The 25,251-nt window shown below is 37.4% G+C and overlaps 1 protein-coding gene across 1 annotated transcript in view; it reads right to left on the reverse strand.

Moving 5' to 3' along the window:
- LOC140664102 (uncharacterized) overlaps positions 1-6,029 on the reverse strand; it is a 53,332-nt gene extending 47,303 nt beyond the window's left edge. Inside the window, exon 1 of the mRNA XM_072888858.1 lies at positions 4,981-6,029. Within this exon, the coding sequence (XP_072744959.1) occupies positions 4,981-5,161 (181 nt within the window). The 5' untranslated portion in view covers positions 5,162-6,029. The remainder of the gene's footprint in view (positions 1-4,980) is intronic.
- Between the last annotated feature and the right edge of the window lie 19,222 nt (positions 6,030-25,251).

Consider the following 25,251-nt stretch of genomic DNA (forward strand, 5'->3'; position numbering starts at 1 on the left):
TCGAGTATAACGCGAACCGGTTTTGCATCTCGCGCGCGCACGCAGGAAACGCGTACTCGATCTCGAAAATAACGCAAAAACAGCACGATCCACGAGGATGTCCGAGAAGCAGAGAACAAGAAAGAGGAGTAAGAAAAAAAAAAGGAGCAAGGAGCCTCGAAATCAATTTAAATCTGGGTTAAACCGACAATCAACGAATACTACGCGTCTTTTACTGTGTGTATATTCACCAAAGACAATGATCATGATCGTTCTCTCCATATTATACGGATCTCATAAATCTCTAATCGCGTGCAGCTAGTTATTTAATGCACCACCACTTCTCGAGAAATTACGAGAAAAAAGAGCTTCCGAGTGCGCAGCGAGCTTAAGAATCCTTCGGCGAACGTAATGGCATCATTAAATGCGCTAATGTTATTACTGACTGAAAGGCGAATGAATCTTTACCCGACGACAAAAACACATCGGGCAATTAAATTTATGCGAGCGCAGGTCACACGGAAAAATGCAGCTTGCATCTTTTTCATCTCTCTCTCTCTTTCTCTCTCTCTCTCTCTCTCTCTCTCTCTCTCTCTCTCTTTCCCTTTCTCTCTATGGTTCGCTTTCTTTATCATGCTTTTTAACGCTTTTTTCAGCGGTATTATACTTCTCCTGATGCGAGTAGGGCAAGAGATCTTATCGTAAGATCTTATCGACTTGTAGAGATGCTATTATCGAACACGCGGGCAACATAAAAAAAGAAACACGTTAAAAATAATTGAATACCAGCAAATTTCGTTAATAATAATATATATCTACATATCTTTGAATGCCTTCTTGAATATATAATATCTCTTTGCAGTTTTTTTGAAATGTGTTTGTATCAAATTAATATAAATCATATTTATGTAATTCTCTTAAGTGTTGCATAAGCTAAATTGTAAATGTTTTTTTACAAAAAAATCTTCACTGCAAAAACAAATTAAATGCATGTATACCAATTGTTGCGATCTTTATTCGAATACATTAACACGTGTTATCTCGCAATTTTGTAATTGCCTTATCGCGCGTAGTTTTATATAATTACACGACACACATACACACACGTTGATTGTACGCGTTACTACGACCACGATGGAATTTCACACGCGATAATAATTTTGCAATGCTAATATATATATATATATACATATAATAGCTACGGTGAAAAATATACGTATGCGACGACAGTCTCGGAATGGCGGATAGCACATGCTACGTCTGTCGGCAATTTCCATATTCGTGCGTGCGCGCGTCTTCCGATCGACGACCGATTATTTTCTACAGCTTATAATCGGTAATCCGGAGGTTTTTATAATTAAATGCACAGTTTTCATCAACCGTGATCTTTATGGCTTATGATCTTTAGAGCGTAAGTTTTCTAATGTATATACTTAATACATTTAATTAAGATTTCCGAATTTTAATGTTCACGAAGAAACAAAACAAATTAATTGCATATCTACAATGTATGACATATAACTATTCCTTTTTTCACATTTATTTAGTAACTACGTGGAATTGAATAAGCAACGCGCATAAAAGACTAATTGCTTTTTAATCTATTTGTGTATGTGTTTAAGCGGGAAGAAGGTATAATATTTACATTTATCGATATTTTATTGTAAAATAAACTTAAAAATTTTAAACTATTATATTTCTGTATTTACTTCTATTTATAATGATCTCCATTTTAAAATATCTTCTGGCTTTCTCCTCTCCCCTTTTTCCTATGTCCCTATGTTATATAAAAAACATATCTATTAATTATATAAAAAATAAATAATAATCACATTTTTTAACTCAAAACTCCAACATTTCCCTTTAGAAATAATAAATCCATTCTACAACTCCATTCTCCGACTCAACTCATTTGGAGATAAAATCTTCCATTGAATTCTGCCATTTTTATGTGTATTAGGAATAACAAAGCGTTGCTTACATAATTTTATAGTTCTGCATATGTACATTTCTTGGCTAATATCCAATTTGCACTGAGCTTTTTTCGTCACGGAAAAGTGCCATAAATTTGCGGATTCGCGCGAAGACTCGAGAATTTGATCTCTGTAGATCACCATCTACTTAGCGAGCGTCTAATACACGCTCGTTAATTTTGGTGCGAACAGGTAAAATTTACGTGCAATTTGTTGGCAGCGATTCGCCGGTAGCGGTGGCGGCCCGGCGTTCCTGCTGCATGAGTACGAATTGCTATTTCGGACGTTAATTATCGCTCGGTTTGCCAAGCGATGCATTTTTTCCGACGCGCTCGTTTGATAAATCGCACATTCCTAATTAACGCGACAGCGCGATCAGCACTCTGGTCCTAGACCGATATACCGGTATACCGGGATAAAATTGGGCTCTAACGTAGGATGAGAGTCTTATTGTTATACGAGTGAGGCTCGACAAGATCTCTACATCTCGCGAAAATTACGCTAAAGTTAATTTAACGATGTAATTTAAGTTAGAAAAAAAACTTGAAAAGTAAAAAGGGCTATGTATGTGTATGTAAAGAAGTAATTTCTATTTTGCATTTTAAACTATTGTAATATACGCTCTTATAAAAAAAATTTTCTAATTTTCATTTATAGCTCGTGCTGCTTATGTAGTTCTAACTGTTGTCCAACTGTTACTTGATTGAAGATAAGTTTAATTAATAATAATAATTAATAATGGATGCTTTTCGGAAAACGTTTAAAAGCATTTTTAGTAATTAAAAAAAAAACCTAATGAAAGCTTAAAGAATCAAAGATCCAAGATTTCGAAAATGCTAATATTTATTATACATTTTTATATTTAAATTTGTTTTATTCAAGATATCAATAATATAAAAAATTTAATATTAAAAATTTGAATTATATACACAAGTTGATGCTTCCAATAATATTTGCCTGGTTTTTTTAATTATCAGCAAAGATACTAAAAATATGTCGACTGCATTTTGAAAAACGTAAAGGCAGATACATTATTGGAGATGAACACAATTAAAGATTTGAATATATTTGCTCATTTAACTACAGTACACTAGAAACTACTAATATTTCAATATTTAGGTTAATAACTAAAACGTTGAAGTTAACAGATGCAAATAGCTAGTTCCTTCGGACGAACCACAAGCCGTCGGATAGAAAAGCGCGTCATGTGGACAGACCGAAGAAACACTCTTCAGCAACAAACTCTAAATAAGCTCGTTAAGTCGTAAACCGAGTTACCCCTAAGATGAACTCATAATTTAACCTTTTGCAACCCGAACAGGCTTTTATTACAGCGCTAACTACTGCTAGTAATTTGATTCACTAAATTAAATTTTCCGTGATGACATATAACGATATACGATACATGAGTCATTTCTCAAAATATCAAAAGTATAAAATAATGATTAGAACTAAAAAATTAGAATTAAGAGGCGTGTAGTAAGAATGTAATAAAAGCTTTTAGACAAATTCTTAAAAAGTAGAGTCAAGAAGAAAATTTTATAAATTTTTGGGTTTACATAAATAATTCGCACTGATTTATTTATTAGAAAACGTTTTAACTCAGATCAGTTGAATCTCAAGATAAGATAAACACTTCAATAATAAAAAGAAAATAATAGGTTTTTAACTGATTGTCATTATATCATTTACGCCAAAAAAAATAATATATTTGAAGAGAAAAATGTAAGCTGTATTATATAAAAGTTAACATATTGCACGCACATTGCATGATGAGAAGCTAATTTTCTATAGAGTAAAACTATTCGTCTCGGTAACATGAATGATAATGTTCTAATGCGAGCAAAAATTTATTTGCAAGTGTCAATAGCACAATTTTCTTTTATATATTTTTGTTATTCGAGAAAAAATCGAAAGCTTCAAATTTCAAAGCTTTGATTTTAACGATAATAAATATTTACACTTTCAAGCAAAAGATTTTTTTATAAAATTATTATTAATGTCTTTAAAATGTAATCTATTAAACACAGATGAGAGAGAATATTATCTCTTATTCTGAAGGAGACGGTAGTTAAAAGGTATTAGAGATTAAATTTTCTTGAACACGATCTTCGATTGCATGAAATTAAGACCGATTTCAGATACGATCAAATTGTTTTTATAATAATCTTGTAAAGCGTTTTTTATTGTTACGACCATCACTGTCAGTAGTGATACACAAAACAAGTTGTATCGCATTTATCTACTTAAATGTGTATTTGACATTTCTAGCTCAACTTTATTTCTTTTTGTATTCACATTATATTTACGATCTTTTTCGCTCTTTCCATTGTTGCGATACTTCCATTTGTCTCTCGCGTTAAATGTCAAAACATAAATATCGCTTTACGTCTCAAAGAAAAAAAGAAAACAATTGGTTTCAAAGTTTGGAAGCTATTGTCTTCTCTTATATTACGACTCCATTTTCGAGCTAAAAATCAAATTATAAAAATATATACGAGCCATGTTGATTAATGACAAAGGACCGCCTCAATTTCTGATGAAATGATATTTGAAACAATATATAATATCTTCAAAATGCCTTTAATACTAATACAATTAACGACTTTTTGTTTGTCAACTCTTTAAGATTGGAATATCAAAATATACTAATATTATTTAGGTAATTATTATCGATAAGCAAATGGAGAGTAACGCTACATGCAAAGTTGCTTCGAAATAATTATTACTTTTGTTTTTTAAAGATTATTTTTACCTGTCATAAACATTTATTTTATTGAAATAGTTTTATCTTTTCATGTGATATAAGATAAAAAACAATATGTGTCATGTGTCATATAATTCAATTAAAAATCATATCACATATGCCTAATTTTTCATGTATCTATAATCTGTTTTTGTTTCCATGAATGACACGTAAATATTACAGAAAGTATATTTGACATGTATAGTCGACGCCCATGTTAAACTAGAAAAGGACGATTTTCGAAAAAGGACGTTTCTTATTCATTCATACAAATGTACTTACGATGATCCAATGTCGAATCATCCACGAATCTCTTGTTTGGGCATTCCAGGCTGGTGTCAGCGGTGGCAGCAGCGTTGCCGAGGCCCTGCAGGTGGTAATGCCCGAAGGATGGACCCCCGGGCGCCATGATGGCCGCGATGCTGAAGTCCGTCGCTTTTCCCCTCTCCCCCTTCGTAGGCATCCCTTCTCGCGTGCCAGACAACACTCTTACTCGTTTTGTCTCTTCTCGTTCTCGACCTATTTACGGTCCTCGCCACCGTTTACCTCACCGTCAAGATTGTCCACCTTTTCTCTCCTCTTGAAAAAGTGGAGAAAATCAACACCTTCACTCGCGACAAGGCATATATCAGACTTCCGTCGGCACTCCTAGTCCCTTTCGCTTGTCCTCTTCTCACCACTTCGCCCTCTTTCTATCATCAGGCGTTCAGTCATGTCAACATAACGATTTGCTGCAACGAGAGAGGAGAGAGGAGGTGCCTTCACCTCCCGCCGGGATTTTTCGCAAGCAGTCGCGAACGCGCAATTACCTCTGTTATCGCGAGACTTTCCCACCGATTTCACTATCCACGCCACAGGTGACTGCGATCGCCAACGTCACCACGTTTGAAAGATTGTCGCCGTCGTAATTGTCTCTCTCGTCGCTAATTATTACTGTTATTAGATTACGAGAAACGGCGCAACGCACAACGCGTCTACGCTCCTCGACTACCCGGACTTCACTGGACCGTCATTCTTCCTCCCACGCGCACCGACTGCCCCACTACTGTACCACGCAGGCGCCTCGGTAGCATCGCGCAGCGTGAATGCAGCTTACAATAAGCGGTTGATGTTTGCGCGCGCAGTATCGACCGGCTGTCTAGGCGGGGCTTTTCGGTGCCGCTCGAACCGAGCTGCTTGGGCCTCTGTCTCTCTTTATGCCCCCGCCGAGACACCTGGGTCACGTGATGTGCGTGAGCGCACCACATCCATGCGGTGAAGGCGGCGCGTGCAGAAAGGACCCTCACTTCGCACGCCACACCCCGAGAACCAGCCACATCCGTCGCCGCCACACCACCATCGTAGACTGACACCGTCGCTTTCCCCACCACCGCCGGAGTCTATATCTCGACGGCGACGTGGGTATCGTGAAGTGGCGTGGCAGCGACACGGTGGCCGCGCAAACGACGAAAGAGAGATCGATCGACCTCTCGCGCCGGATGGCCGGCGTTCGTACGTATCTACGTATGTACCCTCGCAGTGGCGTAGGATGAAACTGCAAGCTGTAACCAAAATCATTATTATATCATTCATTATTGATTAATGCGAAAAGATAATATTCTTCTGTGCTCTCGGCTTATATACAGGGTGTCTGTCCCATGGGAAGTTGTTGAAACTAATCGGCTGTCATTTTTAGATGCACATTTTTAGGGAGCAAGAAAAATAAAATATTTCTTAATACAGGATAATTGTGTGACAGTTTTATTTACATATAAATTAAAGATGCTAAAAGATGTTATCGACAATCTTAATGATATAGATTTTTGAGCAGTCCAAAACAATAAGAGAAATAACCAGAGTTGTGAGAAAAATAATGAATGGCGTCATAAAAGAAATGTTATACATATAGTTTTTTATCATTTTCAAAAGAGATTTGATTTCTGTTTTCAATTTTGATAGTGCGCTTTAAATCAATATCATAAAAATTATTTTGGCATTTTCATAAACGTTTAATAAATGATGAAAATATCTCCGGTTATCTTTAATCTATATGTAAATAAAAATTATCTTACACACACACACAAATATCCTCTATTTATATATATTTTACTTTTCCGGCTCTCTAATACATGCATTTAAAAATGACAGTTGATTAGTTTCAGCAACTTCTCATCCCGTATATACATAAACATGCAAATATTTTCAAACAATTTATCTTATGTAAGAAAAACACCAAACAAATGTTTAAATTAATGATTATGCAATCAAGCATCCATTATTATCAATGCAAATTTAAGCGCTTCATCTAGTTATTCGATCGAACGTGAAAATTGAGAAATTGTGGAAAACTAATCGAGCTTTCAAACAACATTGTGTACACGATTATATTCTCTGACAAAGAAAGGTTGTACTCTACGCCACGTTGATTTTCCCGGAGAAGAGGCAACGATAGCACGTGGAGAATTTATTTAACAGACGTCTCGAGACGGTGGTGAGATGCACCGGCACGTAATACGTGGCTAAAAGCTCGCTTCCGCGAGCCGAAAACCGAAGAGACGAACGAGGGTCGCTTGTGCTGGGAATAATCATGAGAATTCGCTATCGATGACTGTTACAAGGTAACAATCGTCGACAGTTTATATAATCCGTTTATGCCAGTTGTACACTGCAATTTATACGCGAAAAAGATTGTATCTCCGGGAACAATGTTAAAGTTAGACTGTATGTATTATATATATCTCTCTTCCGTATAGAGTTTCCGTTTGACGCTGACTCACGTGCTCCGTCGTTACGCCAGGATTATGCCAACCTTTCCATCACTTGCGATATGATTGATAGTCCCCTCATCGCGATTTCCATCTTCTAGAAGTTATGACTTGTCTCTTTGCTTCCACAGTGTAAACCTACTCACTCTCTCCTCTATTTAACCCTTCTTACCGCAAGTGGTTATACTTGTCATACTGTATAATAAATTTCTACGATATATTGTTTACGAAATTATATATGCAAAGATGAAAATCTTTTTGTTCTCTAGGAAATAGATATGCATTCTAGAAATGTTTTAGACAAATTTATTTTATAGAAAATAGATATATCTTTCCATTTTCTTAAAACTTTCTTCGTTGCACCTGAGCTTTTATCTAAAATTCTATATATTCACCACAGTAGGATTTATATATTTCTTGTTACTAAAGATATGATTGATAGTCATATTACTAACTACATTGTCGACATTCTGCCGCGTCTCATCAACATTCCAGAAGTTCATGTCTCCGCTGCAGTAGGTAGGTACATATCTCGCAGTGAATTTTCATTCTGGACACGTATCGCGGATATTCGCCACGGTAAAACGGAAAGCGGTAAAACGCAATCGAATTCCGCGAGCATTATCGTCAAAAGCGAACGACGAGAGATATGCGGTATGGAAGAAGGAAAAGGTGAATAGACGTTACGGCGAGCGGCAATAAAATCACCAAAGAGAACATACAAAGACTCGCAACACGCGAGGACCGTTAGAAAGAGCGTCCGAGAGAAACGCATCTCGATCGATCAAATGCCACAAAGTGGATCTCGACGAGACAATTTCGATCTGAACGACGTGTGCGTGCGCGGATGTCTCGGTGACAGTACCGGGGGGCAAATAGGAGAAGCGAGAGAGAGAGAGAGAGAGAGAGAGAGGGGAGAAGATTTACGGCGTGTGTTTAGGCACTCAGGGGCGCTTTACCTCTCTCTAGCCCCCCTTTATTATACTAATTTCTCGGGCATGTCAAAATACCTATCGTATGTAACCCAGCCTTCCAAATTCTATTCGACACGCTGGGTGCTCCCGTAGTCGAGCGCATAAAAGGCTCCCTAAAACATAAAATATGAAGCCCGGACGGTCTTTCTCTCTCCGCGCCTTTCCTCCTTTCATCTCTCGAATCGCCTTCAGGTAGCTGGAAAGAGGAGCTAGCTCGCGCGCGAGTCGTCAAGTCGTTTCTCTCGTGAACCGCAGGAACGAGAGCCGGTTCCCCGGAACAATTCGCTCTCTCCTCTCCCTTCCAGTCTCGCGCCGACTACCCTTGGTGCTTTTTAAGACGGCTGCCGGGACGTGTCACCGTCGCCTTTCACAGTCGTTACTCGCTGTAAAGTTTGCCATTTAACGGACTACGACTGTATCCACTTAACTGCGTGCGCGCGGTCGCGTTTCAAAGTCGTCTGGGTCTACTTAAAACGCGCTGTTAAACGGATATTATGACTGTGTGGCCGCAATGTGGATTCGGGAGGATGCTTTCGTAGGGCGATCATCACGCGTGAACGAGTTTTGTCACGCGTGAATATCAATGTCCTGCACGTTAGTCAGAGAACTTGCGTGAATGCATCTTGAAATTCGAATGACATTACTATATTGTAATCTATCTGAAAGGGAGAGAGAGAGAGAGAAAGAGATGCTACTGCTCAAAGAAATAAATTAACTATTAATGCACAACGCATTTATAATAAATATCGATTTAAATCATTATAGCGAATTTACAATCGCAATAATGACTGTTTGTCGGCAAAATTTATGGCGAATATCGTAGTATTCCTTTTCTTGTGCTTGGTATAACAAAAGATCAATTCGTATCAATTGTTTGCAGCCTTGATCAAAATTAATAAAATTTTCTTCCCGCTGACAACAATTTTCCCTGGTGAGTCGCAGGCCTCTACGCCGATTGTTGCTCGCAGCAACCGGCTGGGACGGCGGCAACAGCAGCAGCAGCTCGGATGCAAATTGCATCTCGACGGTTCGCGGGTGGGAAAAATAAACGAGAAATAAAACGAGCGAGCTAGCGGAAGGAGAGGAAGAGCGAACACGTCGTGTTGCGAGGCTGCTCGATGACGAAGGAGGGGAGGGAAAGACCAGGGAAATGCGGGAGGGGAAGGAAATATCAAGGTGGAGTGGAGTGAAAAGAGGGGAGGAGAGAGGGCCGACGAATGCGTTGGTCGTAGGTAGACGCGGAGAGCCGGTAGGGCCACGACAGGGTGCGAACCATAAGAGAGGGGGGTACGCGAGGGTCATTCATCATCCGAGGAGAAGAGAGGCCTGCGCGAACACACCACCGTACCACGCCACCACACAGACCATGGTGGTGGAAGGGCACCGGCTTCAGAAGGAGGAGGTGGAAGGCCACCCACGCGGAACGATCGGGTTCGCCTTCGGTGGCGATTCTGAGGCCAAGTATACCGACACCAGTGAGACTGATTCTATCGCAGGTCTCTCTCTCTTTCTCTCTTTCTCTCTCTCTCTTTCTACGTACTGGCGCCGTGGCCAAGTGATTAGCATGTTACGCGACGCGTTAGGCTTCTGATGTATTATTTAATTTACATATATTATTTCAAAATATACTAAATATAATTTAAATGTAATTTAAGATGGATAACCATAACTCTATTAATTATGCCGCTGAAGTTGATGAGTGAGACTAATGTAAAAATGCTAATAAAGTGACAGGAAATCGATCGTATAATTAATATTGAAAATATACGCAATGAGAAAAAAAAATCAGGCAAGATTATTTTTTTCTGTATCTTAAAAATAATTTTACTATTAAAATTAAGATTGAAGTTTACTGTCTGTATACTAAGCAATAAAGAGACATTATTTTAACACTCGCTTTTGTGATTTAATTTACCTACATGCATTAAAACCTCTCCTTCGAAAAGGAAAGGACCGCTCGTTAGAAACCAGTCAAGCAGAGTTACAAACTCCGAGCTCTCATGGCACGAGCTTCTCGGCTGTTCTAGAGTGGTTTCTGGAGAGGGTAAACACACGGTTCCTTTCCACGGTCACCCCCGCTCAGCTTCGAGCAGGCCTAATAATAACGACGAAATTGCCGTTCGTGGCGGCGATAACGAGGAGACGATGTCGGGCAAAGACACCGAGTACTTTAGTTAGAAGAGAGAAAGAGACGAGGATGCGTGCGGGGAAGGTAGTAAAGGGACAACATCGACGACTCGTGGAAAGACACGGGCTTCCGACGACTCGAGGGCCGCCAAGAGATCGAGGACTCAATTCTGCTCAAGAGTGTCGCGGCGCCAGCCCTTTTCAGAGCCTACAGAAAGTAAAACATAACGCTGATGTAAAATGAGAACTCGTATACATATTTCTTGGGAAATGCGTCCCCCGTGAGAAAACCATGAGGTTCGAAATAAAACTTGAAATTTTAATCTTCAAAAAGTTTCTAAACAAATATTATTATAACAGGAACACAACAATATTTCTTTGGATCGAAAATAAAAAATTAAATTCTATTTTTATATAAATTCTAATTAAATCGCATCTTGAATTTATATTATTAAGGAAATTTTTATTGACGCATTGTTTATACAATATTTCTAAAGTTTGATTTAAAGTTTGAGTCAAAATATTTGATTTAAATCAAATCGAAAAAAATACTGCGTCAATTAAGTGGATTAAATTTTACAAAAGAATCTACTTGAATATATGTTTTTTTTTTATTAGCGATATTCTTATTTTTTATAGAGTATGCCTGTATATCGCGAGAAAGTGTTCTCTCACATCGAAAGAGTCGATAACTGCACATATAAAATACGTGCTTCTCGATTGCTCTTTCTTTGCAGATCGTACTGTGTGGGCGGAAAAATGGTTGTGCGTTTAAGAGAAGCGAGCAAGAAGAGAAGCAAAAGTACGAAGAAGGAGAAAGTAAACCATTTGGACAGTGGGACGGGAAAGGTAGAAAAGGACAAGAAGATAGAGAAGGACAGGACAGAAAGGCGTATGAGAACACATGTAGGAAGTACCGAGCTATATATCCCATGAATAACCCATGGCGGGGTTATGCAGCACGCTCGCTTTCGTATGTATAGCCGCAACCATAATCATATCGGAATGGTGGCACTGTGTGCATTTGCTCGCACTGACACCGATACAGATATAACCATACGGATGGGAACATCATCGGGGTGTACGCCCATAACTTAGCCTAGGTAGGTGAAAGGTTCGCCACGTGTGAAGACGGAATCGATCCCCAAGTATGAGCGAATTCCTTCCGACGTGTCGTGAATCAATAAAACTTCGAACGTTGAGATTCTATTGAAAATTTAAATAAAGAAATAGATTTTATGCAATTATATTTTAATATATTTTCAGACGTGTTATAATATTTCGAGCTGAATAAATGTTTTGCGACTTTATGACTTTTTCCCCTCCGTTTGGAATTCGGAAATGCAGCAGCTTTACGGAGTCACTGGACTTAAGGAGGGTTAAATAGCTGCTTAAATTTGCGGTGGACCGCGTCGTATACTATGACCTACCTGCTGTTGTGTTGCTGGTATACATAAACGCGACACACCGGTAGGTATATCGTTTTGGGCCCGCTCCGAATCATCTACCTGCCACTGTGATCGCTGTGGTACTAAATGTCGCGCGATGCTTATCTAATTGTAAGTCCGCACACGATGGACGCCGAATGACATTGCACGGGGTCACACTCGTACGAATCTACCACACAAACACACGCGCATGTAAATATATACGGATAAATATATACGAGTAATAGGATTTTTTTCGAAAAGATAGCGCAATTAATTGCTTCATTAATTCGATTGCCTTTTATCAGCTGATTGCATAATTCTGTTATCGATGGTTTGATATTACGTGCCTATAGTAAAATACACGCTAAAAAGATACAATACGTTAAATAGCATTAGCTTATTTTGCAAATTATATTACTCAATGCGTAATAATTAAACTAACAGAACGATAACGTTTAATCAATGTTCAATTGAGATACTATCTATAAGGTCCTTAATTATATGGAAAATATGTATTTTTATCCAAAGGATATTCTTATCACATTTCTAGCTAAAAACCGATCGCTGCAAAGAATACGCAATAAGAACGAGTTAAAGTTTTACGACAACGTCGGAAATGATACTGTAACTATCATATCATCTCCATCATTGTCGAATAGTTAGCAGCGAACCGGCAAAAATTGTATGACAATGATCTCAAAAATATCGCGACGTTGAATTTTGCACTCGGTGCGTATTTATGAGCGAGCCAAAAATAAAATCTCACATTGCGGCAGGCTGGTCCATTTTCACGGTATTTCTGCGACACCTGATGGGCGGACTAATGAGAATCGACGATGATGACGCGAAAGTCGATATATGGTCATCGAGCGAAGAAATAATATGTTGAAATAGTTATAAATGATGAAAAAAGACTACAATAAATTTTCTTCATGTTATAAAATCAATTTAATGAGACAGAGAGAGAGAGAGAGAGAGAGAGAGAGAGAGAGAGAGAGAGAAGATATACAATTATGATAATTAAGTATTTTATATGGAATATATATTGATGCTCTCTAATAACACTTTGTACGTAGAAATTTTAAAAATTGCAGATTAAAATACTAACTTACATGCATGAAATCTGAAAGAAGAAACGAATATTAAAACAGAATTTATTATTACATTCATCAGCTTGAAAACATTTAGAACTAAAAAAAAATAAATTATAAATGCGTTATAATTTTCAGAGAATGGTAGGAGCAAAGATAAATCCGTTTCTTTATTGAAAAGATAGAAAGAGGAGGAAAAAGCGAAACACGCGCTGAACGAATAGATATACCACCGAATCGAAGGAAATCTTTTCAATGGGCACAAAGCCCCATAGTCACGTGGGTGAGCCTCACGGGAGGATGGAATTCCAGGAGGATCGGCGTTGTACAACGTGTTTCACACTTCGGGTTTCACCCGCCCACGCCCAAACAAATATATAATGCGACATTAGAATAACAAATAGTGGCTGAAGCGTCTACGCCTGAGAACCGCGGGGTGCCGTAGGTGTGCACCTAACATAAATACTAATACTGACATAAATAAGTGCGTGCTTATAAAGCCTGAAGAAAATTCTGCGTAAAGTATTCTTAAGGGGAATGCAATATAAAGAAAACCATGGAGAAAAATTGTGAAATATTGTCTCGCGTTCAGAGGATTAAGTTCTTAAGTCAAAAATTTTTTCCTGAAAAAGAATTGAAGAGAAATAACTAGAAACGTGTAAACTTGGATACACGGATTAGGTTCTCTCCTGTGTATTATTTAACATCTAAATAACAATTCGAACCGTGAATAATCTTGGCCTCGATCATTCAATAATATGATTGTATATAACATTTTTTTATTTGATAAAAAAGTTTAAAAAATTTAACAATTTACTTTATAATTGATAATATATTCTAATAATTATGTTATTTTAAAAATAACATTAGTTTTACAAAAACTTCTATAATTAATTTTTGTTTCTTTATAGATATTTTGAGTTTTATACTTTTTTATACAAAAAAGAAAATATATATATATATATATTTTTTTTACATTAAAACAAAATTCTCCTGAAGGTGAATAAAATTCTATTGTCTTTATTTTTCATTTGAATAATACAGTAAAATATTCTCCAAGATGCCAAATTATGTCCCTACTGTCAGAATGCTACTAATGCGCGCTACCACAGTGAATGACATACAACGCAACAATGATGGATAGAAGTAGCGGCGTAAAAAAAATAGCACCGATTATTTTCCTCCCTTCGTCGCCCCGGGTATATCGCGCTCAGTGACTTTCATCCCTTCCAACCCTTCGCCTTTGCTATTCTGCGGGATGTAGTTACACGATGCCAAATGGCCGCCCGGGGACTCTAATCGAAATTAGTTTTTTAATTGAGGGGACTTATTTAGTCGTTAAGGTCTGAAGGGTGAGGCAAGGGAACGGAGGAGAGCGCAGGTCGACGCGAACGACTTTTCCTCCGGTCATTTTCCTTCAGCCGCTCAATCTGCTTTTTATAAGCGGCCGTTCTCTTTTTACGCGCGATACCTCGCTGCCCGCTACTCTACTGTAATTATTGTGGCATCGTTATGGTTGCTTATCGAGGCAAGGAACATATCCTGCGGTTGCGTAATTATCAAATTGAGTTTCTGAGTGAGACATATAAACTAGTAGAATATATAAATATATACACGCATGTACAGAATGTACAGAATATGAAAAATATAAGTGAATTGGAAAATAAAAATTGAAAACGCATCATCTTGCAAATATAAAAATTTTGAAATATTTTGAAATTTTTTTTCATTCGATTTATCACTTTCTATATTTGATTTATTTTTGAGAGCGACTAAAGTAATGTATTCAATATTTTATCAACAGATATATATATGTATATATATATATATATATATATATATATATATATATATATATATATATATAATATATTGAATTTATTTTATGGAAATAAAATATAATATTTTATTACTATTCAAAATGTTAATTTAATATATAACCTCTGAGAGAGAGAGAGAGAGAGAGAGAGATGGTAATACTTTATTTCAAATATTAATTACTCTTAAACTCAGATTTTCTAAAACTTCTCCATTAAAATATTATCTCAGTTAAGTATTTAATTATTTATTTCCAATGTGATTTGTTTACGACTTAAATTGCAAATCAATTAGCATAATTCGCCTGGTGGTAGCCAAAATAGCCTGTGAATTTCACGAATGTTACGGAACAAGGCTGGGCCATTAACCGGATAAGTTTCTTGATGCCACAACGACAAGGAGAGAAAGGTCACGAAGGATGAGGTCGGTCTTGAGGATGACAAGGAGAGAAGGACAAGGAAAGAAGGACAAGGAGAGAAATAATGAGGAGGATGAAGAGAATATCAAGCATAATTCGCGCTCAAATATCGCTCCAGAAGATGGAAAAGGAGAACGAGCGAGGAGCTCGGTAGTGCGGAACGTATTCTTGGGTAATTTCATAATTAGCAAGAGGCAAAAAGCATGCGGGACTCAGCGAATTCCATCAAGCGATCTCCAGCCTCGATTGGACTGGGGCTATTAAGACCGAAGAATCTCGAAAATTAATAATGCGATCGTTACGTGTGACATTTTGACTGGACGTGTAAAAATATCAGCAAAATGAGTTGAAAGACTACATTTTTTTCTTAAAAAAAAAGAGAACGGTTTCCCCTTTTTCATTTTTACTAATTTAACGACATCGAAAAAAATTATCTTATTATGCAATATAAAAGAAAATAAGAAATATTGAAGATATTGAAAAAAAAAAATAATGAAAAAGAATCATTCACTATCTAAAAAGAAATGCGATACACGAGGCGATTGCCTGAGAAAAACTTCTATAATGATAATTTTATTTATCGTCAATTTAAAAGCAGCTCCGTTCTCAATTTTATGTAAATATACGTTAAACGATGCACGCCACGTTTCAGAAGCGCTGTCGATTGTGCATTCTTTTACTCCCACTTTCCACTTCCTCCATAATAAACTTGTAAAATTCGCGCATCCCTCGATCCTTTTTGAATGCTACCGCTCTCAAACGAAGTTACTACGCCTTCGATTTCTCACTTTTCCCCGAGCTTTTTTCGAACCAACGAGAAAACAAGCGAAATTTACTTTACGAGTCCTCGCCAGCCCTCGTTTAGAATCACTCGTAAATCTGTGCCACGGCTCATTCGAGGGGAAAGAAGCGGCAACCAACTCCCTCAACCCTGCCTCCAATTTTCCCCGTAGATTTCTCCTCGAACGGGACAGTCCGGTCGATAAAACAATTGCCGGGGGGATAATCGGCATTATTTACGCCGGATTCGCTGTAGGATACACAACGGGGAAGCGGCCAGGGATGTTCCAGGGGAGAGGAGACACTTTGTGTGTGTGTGTGTGTGTGTATGTGTGTATAACCACCGAGGGTAGAGGCTCGCAGGAGATCTCCCTGGCGGTTATAAGCCTGGAGGGTGATCTCCCAGCGGTGGTGGATGGCTCACGGCTTATCCTACCCTACCCGCCCTCGCGGTTAAAGTGGCTCCAATTAGACACGTCGCTGGATCTCGATGTCAACCGAGTGTGCAAACCGTCCCTCTCTCCTGCTCCCCCTACCGCCGTTTTGATTCGTCCCCCGGAGACGAAACGACGCGCGGATGCGATCCTGAAAGCTGTCCTTTCCCCCGACTTCCAGCGCGCTTCTGAAAGCCTCGATCCTGAACTTCGCGAGGATTTAGCGGCCACGCGTGTCTATTACTGCCGCGCGTCGATCAATTCACCGCTAATGGGTCTCTCTGTAATCACGCGCGAAGGGGTTGTAATTAGCTCCGAGTGTCGTCTGAGTGCGTAGAAGAGAAATGACGAACGGAGAGATCATCGGCAGATCCTTTCGCGTTAATAATACGTATCTGGCGTACACTTCATTAATTTATAATTCTTCGTTTTTAGTAAAAGCGTTAGAATTTAAATATTTTAAATTAAAAATTTTTTAAAGATATTTCGTTGATTTGTTTAATTTTAATCAAATTAAAAATCTAACAAGTCTTCATTTTTCGCATTAATACAGAATACGTTGATAAATTAAAAATTTTAGTTAACACTAAGAATTGAAAGTTCATAAATTATAAAAATCCAGAATTCTTTGAAGATGTAAAGTATAAAAACCTTGAAGCTATACATATTACGAATTCAAGATTCAATCTCTGTGGTATTCCAATATATGTTATGTTGGCGTCGCGTCTTTAGCGCGGTTCGGAGTTTCGGAATGTTTTGTCGTCGACAAAGAAGGATTTTTCTAGTCATTGGGTATCATGAGAGACGGTCGACAGATGCCACGCAATCGCGTGTCGGTGTTTAGCAGGCAAGCCGATCTTCGTTTAAGGCGGCTAAACGGCCAGGTATGAAAGGCCACACGGCCGGTTATTCGCGGCCATTGTGTCAGCCATTTCTGTCGATCGGGGCCCTATTACGACCAGACCGAGCCGGTTAGGTTCGCGAACGCGAAATGACAGGTTTTGACAGCTTGCCAGCACATTCGGGCGACACGCAAAAAAATCCCCCGATTTCTTCTTTTCTATGCCCGGCGACAATGGCACTTTGCGGCTCGTTTGAAAATAGGAGGTATAATTGGCGTGACGTGATGGCTGCTTCCGTTATAGATCGCGTGTCCTAATCGCTTGTCGCCCAAATTACTGCCAATTTCGGATCGCGCACAGTGTGTCGCCATTATGCATCGTAATTGGACCGTAATTGTAGACATCTAGTCAGGAAGTAGTAAGCCTCTTTCGAAATTCAAACGCCGACGGAGAAACGTTTGGCGGTCCATCAGCTAACAATAAGTTGTGTTTAGGGCCTGTTAATTTTCTCGTCGACGCGCTTGCCAGACAATCTATTATTATTGTCGCATAATATTACAGTATCACTATTGCCATCTTAGACACTATTATAGTTGCTAACATACATACCTCTAATATACCCCACTATATCTTTATTTTTTTCTATCAATCTGTATCAGCCAATAATTTTAAATACTATAAAGTGTGCTAATATAAAACATCTAAGATTGAAAGAGAATTAATATTAATTTTATCGAAAAAAAAAAAAAAAAAAATAAAGAAAAATTTAACTTATGAAAAAAGATTCAAAAAAACCTGAAATAAAATTCAAGAATAATAATAGAAGTGCAGACATTCAATTTATAAGAATAGTAGATAGAAAAGACAAAAGTTTTATTGCGCGACTTGTTAAGCTGAAAAAAAGTCGCCTTAATTTCTATTCTCATGAAGTAAGAAAACGTCTCTTAACATGCGTAATTGGCGTTAAGAAAAAGCTGCGTTGCTTGTCCGCAACTTTTATTCTCGGGGTAGAAAAAGCGGTAGAGCAATTTCCGCGAGAATCTGCCGGAGCCGACAAAGAGCGAGTCTTCGATCGCGACACAACCCCGTACGCTCGCGCGAGGGATTGTCGAGAGGGTGCTCGCGCTCGCGCACACCGGGACCCCATTACCCAGGAGATTATGGTAAAGTGACTAGCTGCCAGGAGGGGGAAAGGGAGAGTTTGGCGCAATTAGGGCGTCAGGAGGGTAGAGATGGAAACTGTGAGGAAGGTTGTCGAGGGTTGAAGGAGAGACAGAAAGATAGAGAAGAGAGAGAAGAGAGGAGGCTGGTTTACACAGAGGGCGGATCGCGACGCGCCTTAATGCGGTTTCGTCAGAATTGTTGTGTACATACACACCCTATTCGTATTTTTGTGTATCAAGATTTATATATTCGTATATTGATTTTTATAGAGACTTTTATAATTTTTCGCTTGGATGTAATATAATTTCGACGATTTCATAAATGAAAGTTTCGTCTTCGTCTGAGATATTTTTTTGTATAAAGATAAAAATATTAAAAAATTTTAAACAATTAATGTATAACAATATTAAATATAATATGATAAAATATAATAAAAAATATTAAATCATTTAAATACCTTACAAAGAATACTCCAAGATTTTAGTAAGATTGAAGATCCTGAAATTCAAAAGTACAAAAATGTTAGAATTTGAAAAATGTATAAGAACAAAAAAATAAATATGAAAAGAGAAAAGAGTAAAAATTCAAAGGAAATTAATAGCTAAACTTTCATTATTCATTAACAAAAACATTTCAACACTATTCGTTAAATAAAGATGTAGAAAATATCTAATAAATAAGGCTAATAAATCTTTGCAAAGTAAATCTTCCAGATACCAAAGCATAACTTCATTTTAACAGCGCGATGTTTGATATACAAATAAAACGTACTTTTTAGCTTGTCCGACATTTCTGACAAATTTTACATATTTAAAACCTTTCTAACTTACGTATTCAATTATTATAAGGTATCTAGAACGCTGTCCGACGCCTCCACCGCCAGATTTTTTTCTCTTCGTACCAGGACCTTTTCCCTCAACGCAGCGTCGCGCGGGAATAAAAACCGACGACGCGACGTTCGCCACAAACTACACCGCGTGTACGATCACAAAACGTACACATGTATTGTATATGCAAAGCTCCACACACTCGACAAAATAGGCGTGTCTGCGCACGTGGACGTGCGTTCACGTGCACACCGTAAGCGTATGCGTGACGAGGAGGTAACGTCAGTCAGTCACTCGCTCACTCACTCACGTCCCTCCGCCGGGGTGCATGCGTAATGAGGCATCCGCGCCATTTCTCGCCCCCTTTTTATTCGTTTCCCTCCCTCCTCGCCACCATACCGTCGAGGACGACGGAGAAGATCCCTCCTACGACCCTTATCCAGACCCGCCGCTACCCTTCGTCGACGATATGGACGAGACGACGGAGTTGGTATCCAATTCGCCCTGCGGCTCGATTTGCCGCAGGGAAATCCTCGTGTAAATACGCTCGCAACTGCCGGCTTTACCTATGTAAACATCCTCCTTTTCCCCGGACGCGCCTATGGAAATTGGACCTCCGAATTCGATGCCGCGAATCTGCATATGAGAAATTATTTCCGTTTTGTGTTATGAATTTTTAATCCTTCACAGTCGGAACAGTTTCAAGAGTCGTAGAAAATATCAAAAAATCTCGGATAGTTGAATAACTGTTTAGTAAAATATACAATGTAGATTTATAAACTAATTTCTATTCTTGAAACCAAGAATCTTTATTATATTAAGTTTATCTCGCATTTCAAAGTCAAAGGATATTATTTTCTAATTCATCGAATTACTACGCCCTTCTTCATCATTATGCAGTCGATTCGCTGTCACCCTTTGTTTGAACAAGCCTGGCGGCAGGATGTCACCGTGCAAACGCAGAAGTGCAAATAATAAAGTGTCAGACGGCATTACAAGCTGATCGAGGTAGTGAAGGTAGATTGACGGGAAACGAACGTGAACTAGAATCAATCTCGCAAACCCATCATTTCAAATTGGTCAAAATACTCGGTACATGTTTATCTATTTAGATATAATTGTACACAAGATTGTACCTATAAATTATTTCATATTTATAGAAAAAGGAAATTTAAAAATATAAGAAATAAAACTTTTTGCTATGTAAAGTTACTGCTATATTAATTATTATGATTACTTAAAATATATTATAGATATCTAATTTTATTATACATATTACTCTTTCTATTTTATTATGGTCTATGTACAATTTTATTTCGATAAATATTTTATTTGTTAATTATATTATATTCTCTTTTCCTATTTAGATTAAAAATATTGTCAAGATTAAATAATTTTCATCAAATCGTTAATATCATTACATTTTTAATTTAATTTTCAATTGTTTTATCTCCTTTCTCTTTAAAATAAATATATTTCATTCATATTCCAATAAAGAAACATAATAAACATTGCAATTATTATGCAATCTAGAATAAATCTGTGCGTGGTAACAATCTAAATAAAGAAACGAAAGGAATGTAAATGTATGAAAGATTCTCCTTTCACTATTCATTTCAGTATTCATTTTATAAGAGTTTCATCATTGTAAAGGGTTTTTCTGACGACAAAAAAGAAAGTAGCAATCATATGTGGCATTTCGTGTGCGGTAATCATTTTGTCGCAAAATATATCGCATACAAAGTATATGCGTTTAATATTATAATTAATTTAAAAAATTAAAATAGATAAAATGCTTTTTTTTGATAGCGATCATCGTGTAGTAAATAGATTGAAAAAAAACGATGACAATCTCAGCTGACGCACGTATTACTTTTGTCCTGATTTTTGTTTAAAACTATCGTAGATGTACTTAATTTCAACGTTGCTTATTGAAACACATACTTTTCTACAATATCGATATATCACAAATTATATTACAGAAAAGAAAAATTTTTCTCACAAAAGTAACTTTAAAATTAGATAAAATATCTGCAAAATATGGTAGCAAAATAAAATAATTTTTTTTAATATGGTCTTTTGATATTAAATCAGAATCTTACGATATCTCGTTACGTTTTTATTACATCACACGTGTAATATATAATTTAAGTTAGTCTACTATAAATAAAAGATATCTTTACTTAATAGCCAGGTGAAAATTTTGTTACGCGGAAAAACTTTGCGATGCAAAATGTCTAATTGTCTAATAAATGATGGAAGAAGGATATATGACCAAGATATGCACTCAGATTGACATGTCAACCATAACGAGTGAGCTATTATGGATTATTGAGGTCACACGCGTTTGATGCCATCCTTGATTACTGTTATATATGATTGGCAATAAACTGTCAGCCGCTCTTGATACAGCCGAACCTCGTAGTTGATCGATCGAATCTGTTCGAACAATTTCAGACATTCTTTTCTTTCTCTCACAAGAGAGAAAACAAGAAAGAAAGAGTGTAAAATCCCAGTTATCTACTTTTAAAATGAAAATTGTCTTTATCTCAGATCACAAATTTCAGCCATCATACATTATAAATCAATATCAAAAAAGAAAGATATCGAATCTATTTTAATTTTTGAAAAATAGGTAAGTTTATATATACTAGACTTACTCGTAATATGATTGCAGCGTTAAGTTTGTATAGTAATTAATCAATTAGATAGATACTATTAAAACTAACTATCAAAATAAAGTTCTCAAATATCAGGTTGCAATCGTTACTGCAAGTATTACGTGCTGCCATCTAAGAACGATTCGCGGTACTAAAATACGTCAATGTCATGTGAGCATCTGTCACATGATATAAATACTGCACACACAAGTTTTTATTTTCATAAATCAATATATATCGCATATTAAAATTAATAAATGTCTGTATATTGTTTTATATTCGTGTCTTATTAAAAATTAATTGACACCATATCCTTGTAACTCATTTTATTATATGCCGTTTGCTCCCGGAATGGCATAAAGTTCTTTATCTCTACAAATTGAAATATGACTGAACGGGTTTCGTTCCGACGAATAACTCACCCGAGAAATTCCAGAGTCTTAATTTTCCCAAACCGCTTCTATCCCGCGGTAGGAGCTCGCAGGCTCTTCTTATTCGCCGAAGCAGTCGGATTATTTATATCGCAGCATGTGCTTTTCGACCAGGAGAATCAACGTCTTTCGTCGTTCGTTCATTGCGAGACGAGACGAAGACAGGTACAAATCTACAGGACGACGTTTCCCGAGCGTGCTTATCCCTCTGACCCCGCGGCATTAATAACATTTCACAAGAGATCTCCTCGAATTCCTCCCTTTCTTTCCCTCCCACCTTAGAGACCCCCCGTCGAAGAGATCGCGTCACTGACGTGCATCCTTCGCGCGGCGATCCTGATGGATACGCGGGATTCGATGGGAACAAAAGGATGTTGGTTTAGCGTGGAAGGCGTGTTTGTTGTTTTGATGAGGTATAATGGGATGGATCCTGGGTGTTGATGCATAGCGCGTAGCGGGGTGCCGCGGGTTCGGGGCCGCGCGCGAGGCCCCGGACCAGGCCCCCGGTCATCCAGACCCCCGTAGACAGGGGCCGCAACACGTCCATCACGTGTCACGGTTATATATTTAGACATATCTCACTATCATCCTGCGCATCTCTCCTTTTTCCCTCACTCCCTTTCTTTCTCTATATCCTACATCCTTAAGTTCTCCCCCACCATTCACTCTTCATATTTCGCTTGATTCTTCGTCATACAGTCTGTCGCATGTTAATCGAAATTGTAGTCTGCGTAGAAGAAAAAAATTTGTTAACACTTAAAGAATTGATTTTACCGGAAAGTAAATTTATTTTAAAACAAGAAAGTGTTTGAATATACAGAATTTTGAAATTATGTGATAATTTTAATTGCAAAAGTTTATTGTGCTTTTTTATATCTTTGATTCACTAAAAGAGGTTCCGCTGAAAATAAATAAAGCGATTATTGTGTAAAATAAAAAATATAAAAATGTAACCTGTATTTAAATTTGCTTTCTAATTACTCCTTTTTTATGTGTATCCTATATCCTTAAATTCTGCCTCATGATTTATCATTTTTCTTTTACACTCCGCTTGATTTTTTTCTTCTAAATTGTTCTGTCACATATTAATTGAGATTGTAAGATTCTGCAAAAGAAAAAAAATCTATTGACACTTAAAGGATTGATTTTGTCAGAAAATAAGTCCATTTTTTAAATAAGAAGCTTCTAAAAATGAACGATAGTTTCATAAATTACGACAAAAAGTTTACTATGTTTTTTTACGTCTTATTTGATTCAATAAAAGAGGCTCTGAAGAAAATAAATAAAGCAATTATGTAAAACACAAAAATTTAGTACACACATTTGTATTTGCTTTTCAATCCAATTCCTTTCAAGCTACTCCCTTTCATCACTCATCCCTTCAACTTACTGTCCAATTTGTTGCACCGATATTCTCGCCACTTTACTATTTCGACCGACGATTCATTAATCGATCCCGTAACAACCTTGTCTCCCGTGCAATTCTCTTCTTCGCCACTGCACATTTCCTCGTTGGTCCCTATCGGTCCCGCCTGGGCGCCGCGTATCGTTCATCCAGGACCATATTTCAACATTAATTTCCCGGATGGTGATACATCGTTCGCATCATCCTGGCCTCCTATCAGCCCGGAGCTCATCATCATCCGCGTCCTTTTTTTGCTCCCTCCCGCTGTCGCGCGCGCGTAAAGTCCTGCTCTTCCTCTTCTTCTTCTTCTTCAGGGGCGAATGGTGACTTTTCTGAAAGTCTAAAGTTAATAATTTTTTAAGGTTTCTCTGACAAAAGCATAATCAATATAATTAAAATAGAGTTGAATGGAACATTTCTCTTTGCATATTCTGTAAAATATATATAAAATGTTTTGCCTCTTTCAAGTCTTCAGATTAAGAGCCGTAAAATTTATTCGCGGCAAAAACAAAATATAGCATAATGAAAGATATCTTACGTTAGTTTTGTGTACAAAATATATTGCGTATAAAATTTAAACATTACAATGCAATTAATTTTTTTTTCCTTATTTCTTTTTTGTAAGCTCTTTTAGTAAGATGGAGAGTCTTGAAGCAAACTGCGTTGCATATTTCTGAATAAGATTATTCCTGGTGAACTCGAAATCGAAGTTTCATTAATTTAAGTCCATCCCTGTCCTTTTCCTTTTCATCCTCTTCTTTGAATAATCACGCACTCGCCACAGCGACCCTCTCGATTGCCGGTCGTTAATATCGACCGCCAGGTAGTCTCTGTCGATTGAATTTTTTACCGCGATACCCACCGCGGAAGCCGCGGCTCGAACCGGTACCCCATTCGTGCTGTTGCTCCTTGAGAGTAACTGACATTCACCTTAAACGTCCACCATTCGTCATCAGGTCCGCGATGCCGATACAAGTCGGTAGGAAATGGGACAGTATGGTCATGGTGAGATTTCCTTCTCTCCTTTTTTGTATTCGATTATTTTACTTTTAATTTTTTAGCTTCAATTTTTTTAAATTAAATTTTATGTATTTTGTATTATCTTTTCTTGATTAAATCTTTTGATTAAACTCTACAAGCTAAAATAAAGACACTTTCTTTATATAATATTCCTTACATAATTGAGACTCAAACTATTGATTATGTTTCTTAAGAATTTAATTGGCTCAGCTGTTACTAAAAGATTCAATTATCTAAAATTTAAGATAATTGCAACTGAGTAGCTTGCACAAAGATATAATATAATACAATTCGCCTCGCTGTTGTTGCGTATGAAACTACGGCGTTTATCTCGTCACTATTTCAATAATATCTTCATTCAGTAATTCGGGACTTTAATAAAGATAGA

The sequence above is a fragment of the Anoplolepis gracilipes genome, chromosome 3 (genome assembly GCF_047496725.1).
Source record: "Anoplolepis gracilipes chromosome 3, ASM4749672v1, whole genome shotgun sequence".
NCBI lineage: Eukaryota > Metazoa > Arthropoda > Insecta > Hymenoptera > Formicidae > Anoplolepis > Anoplolepis gracilipes.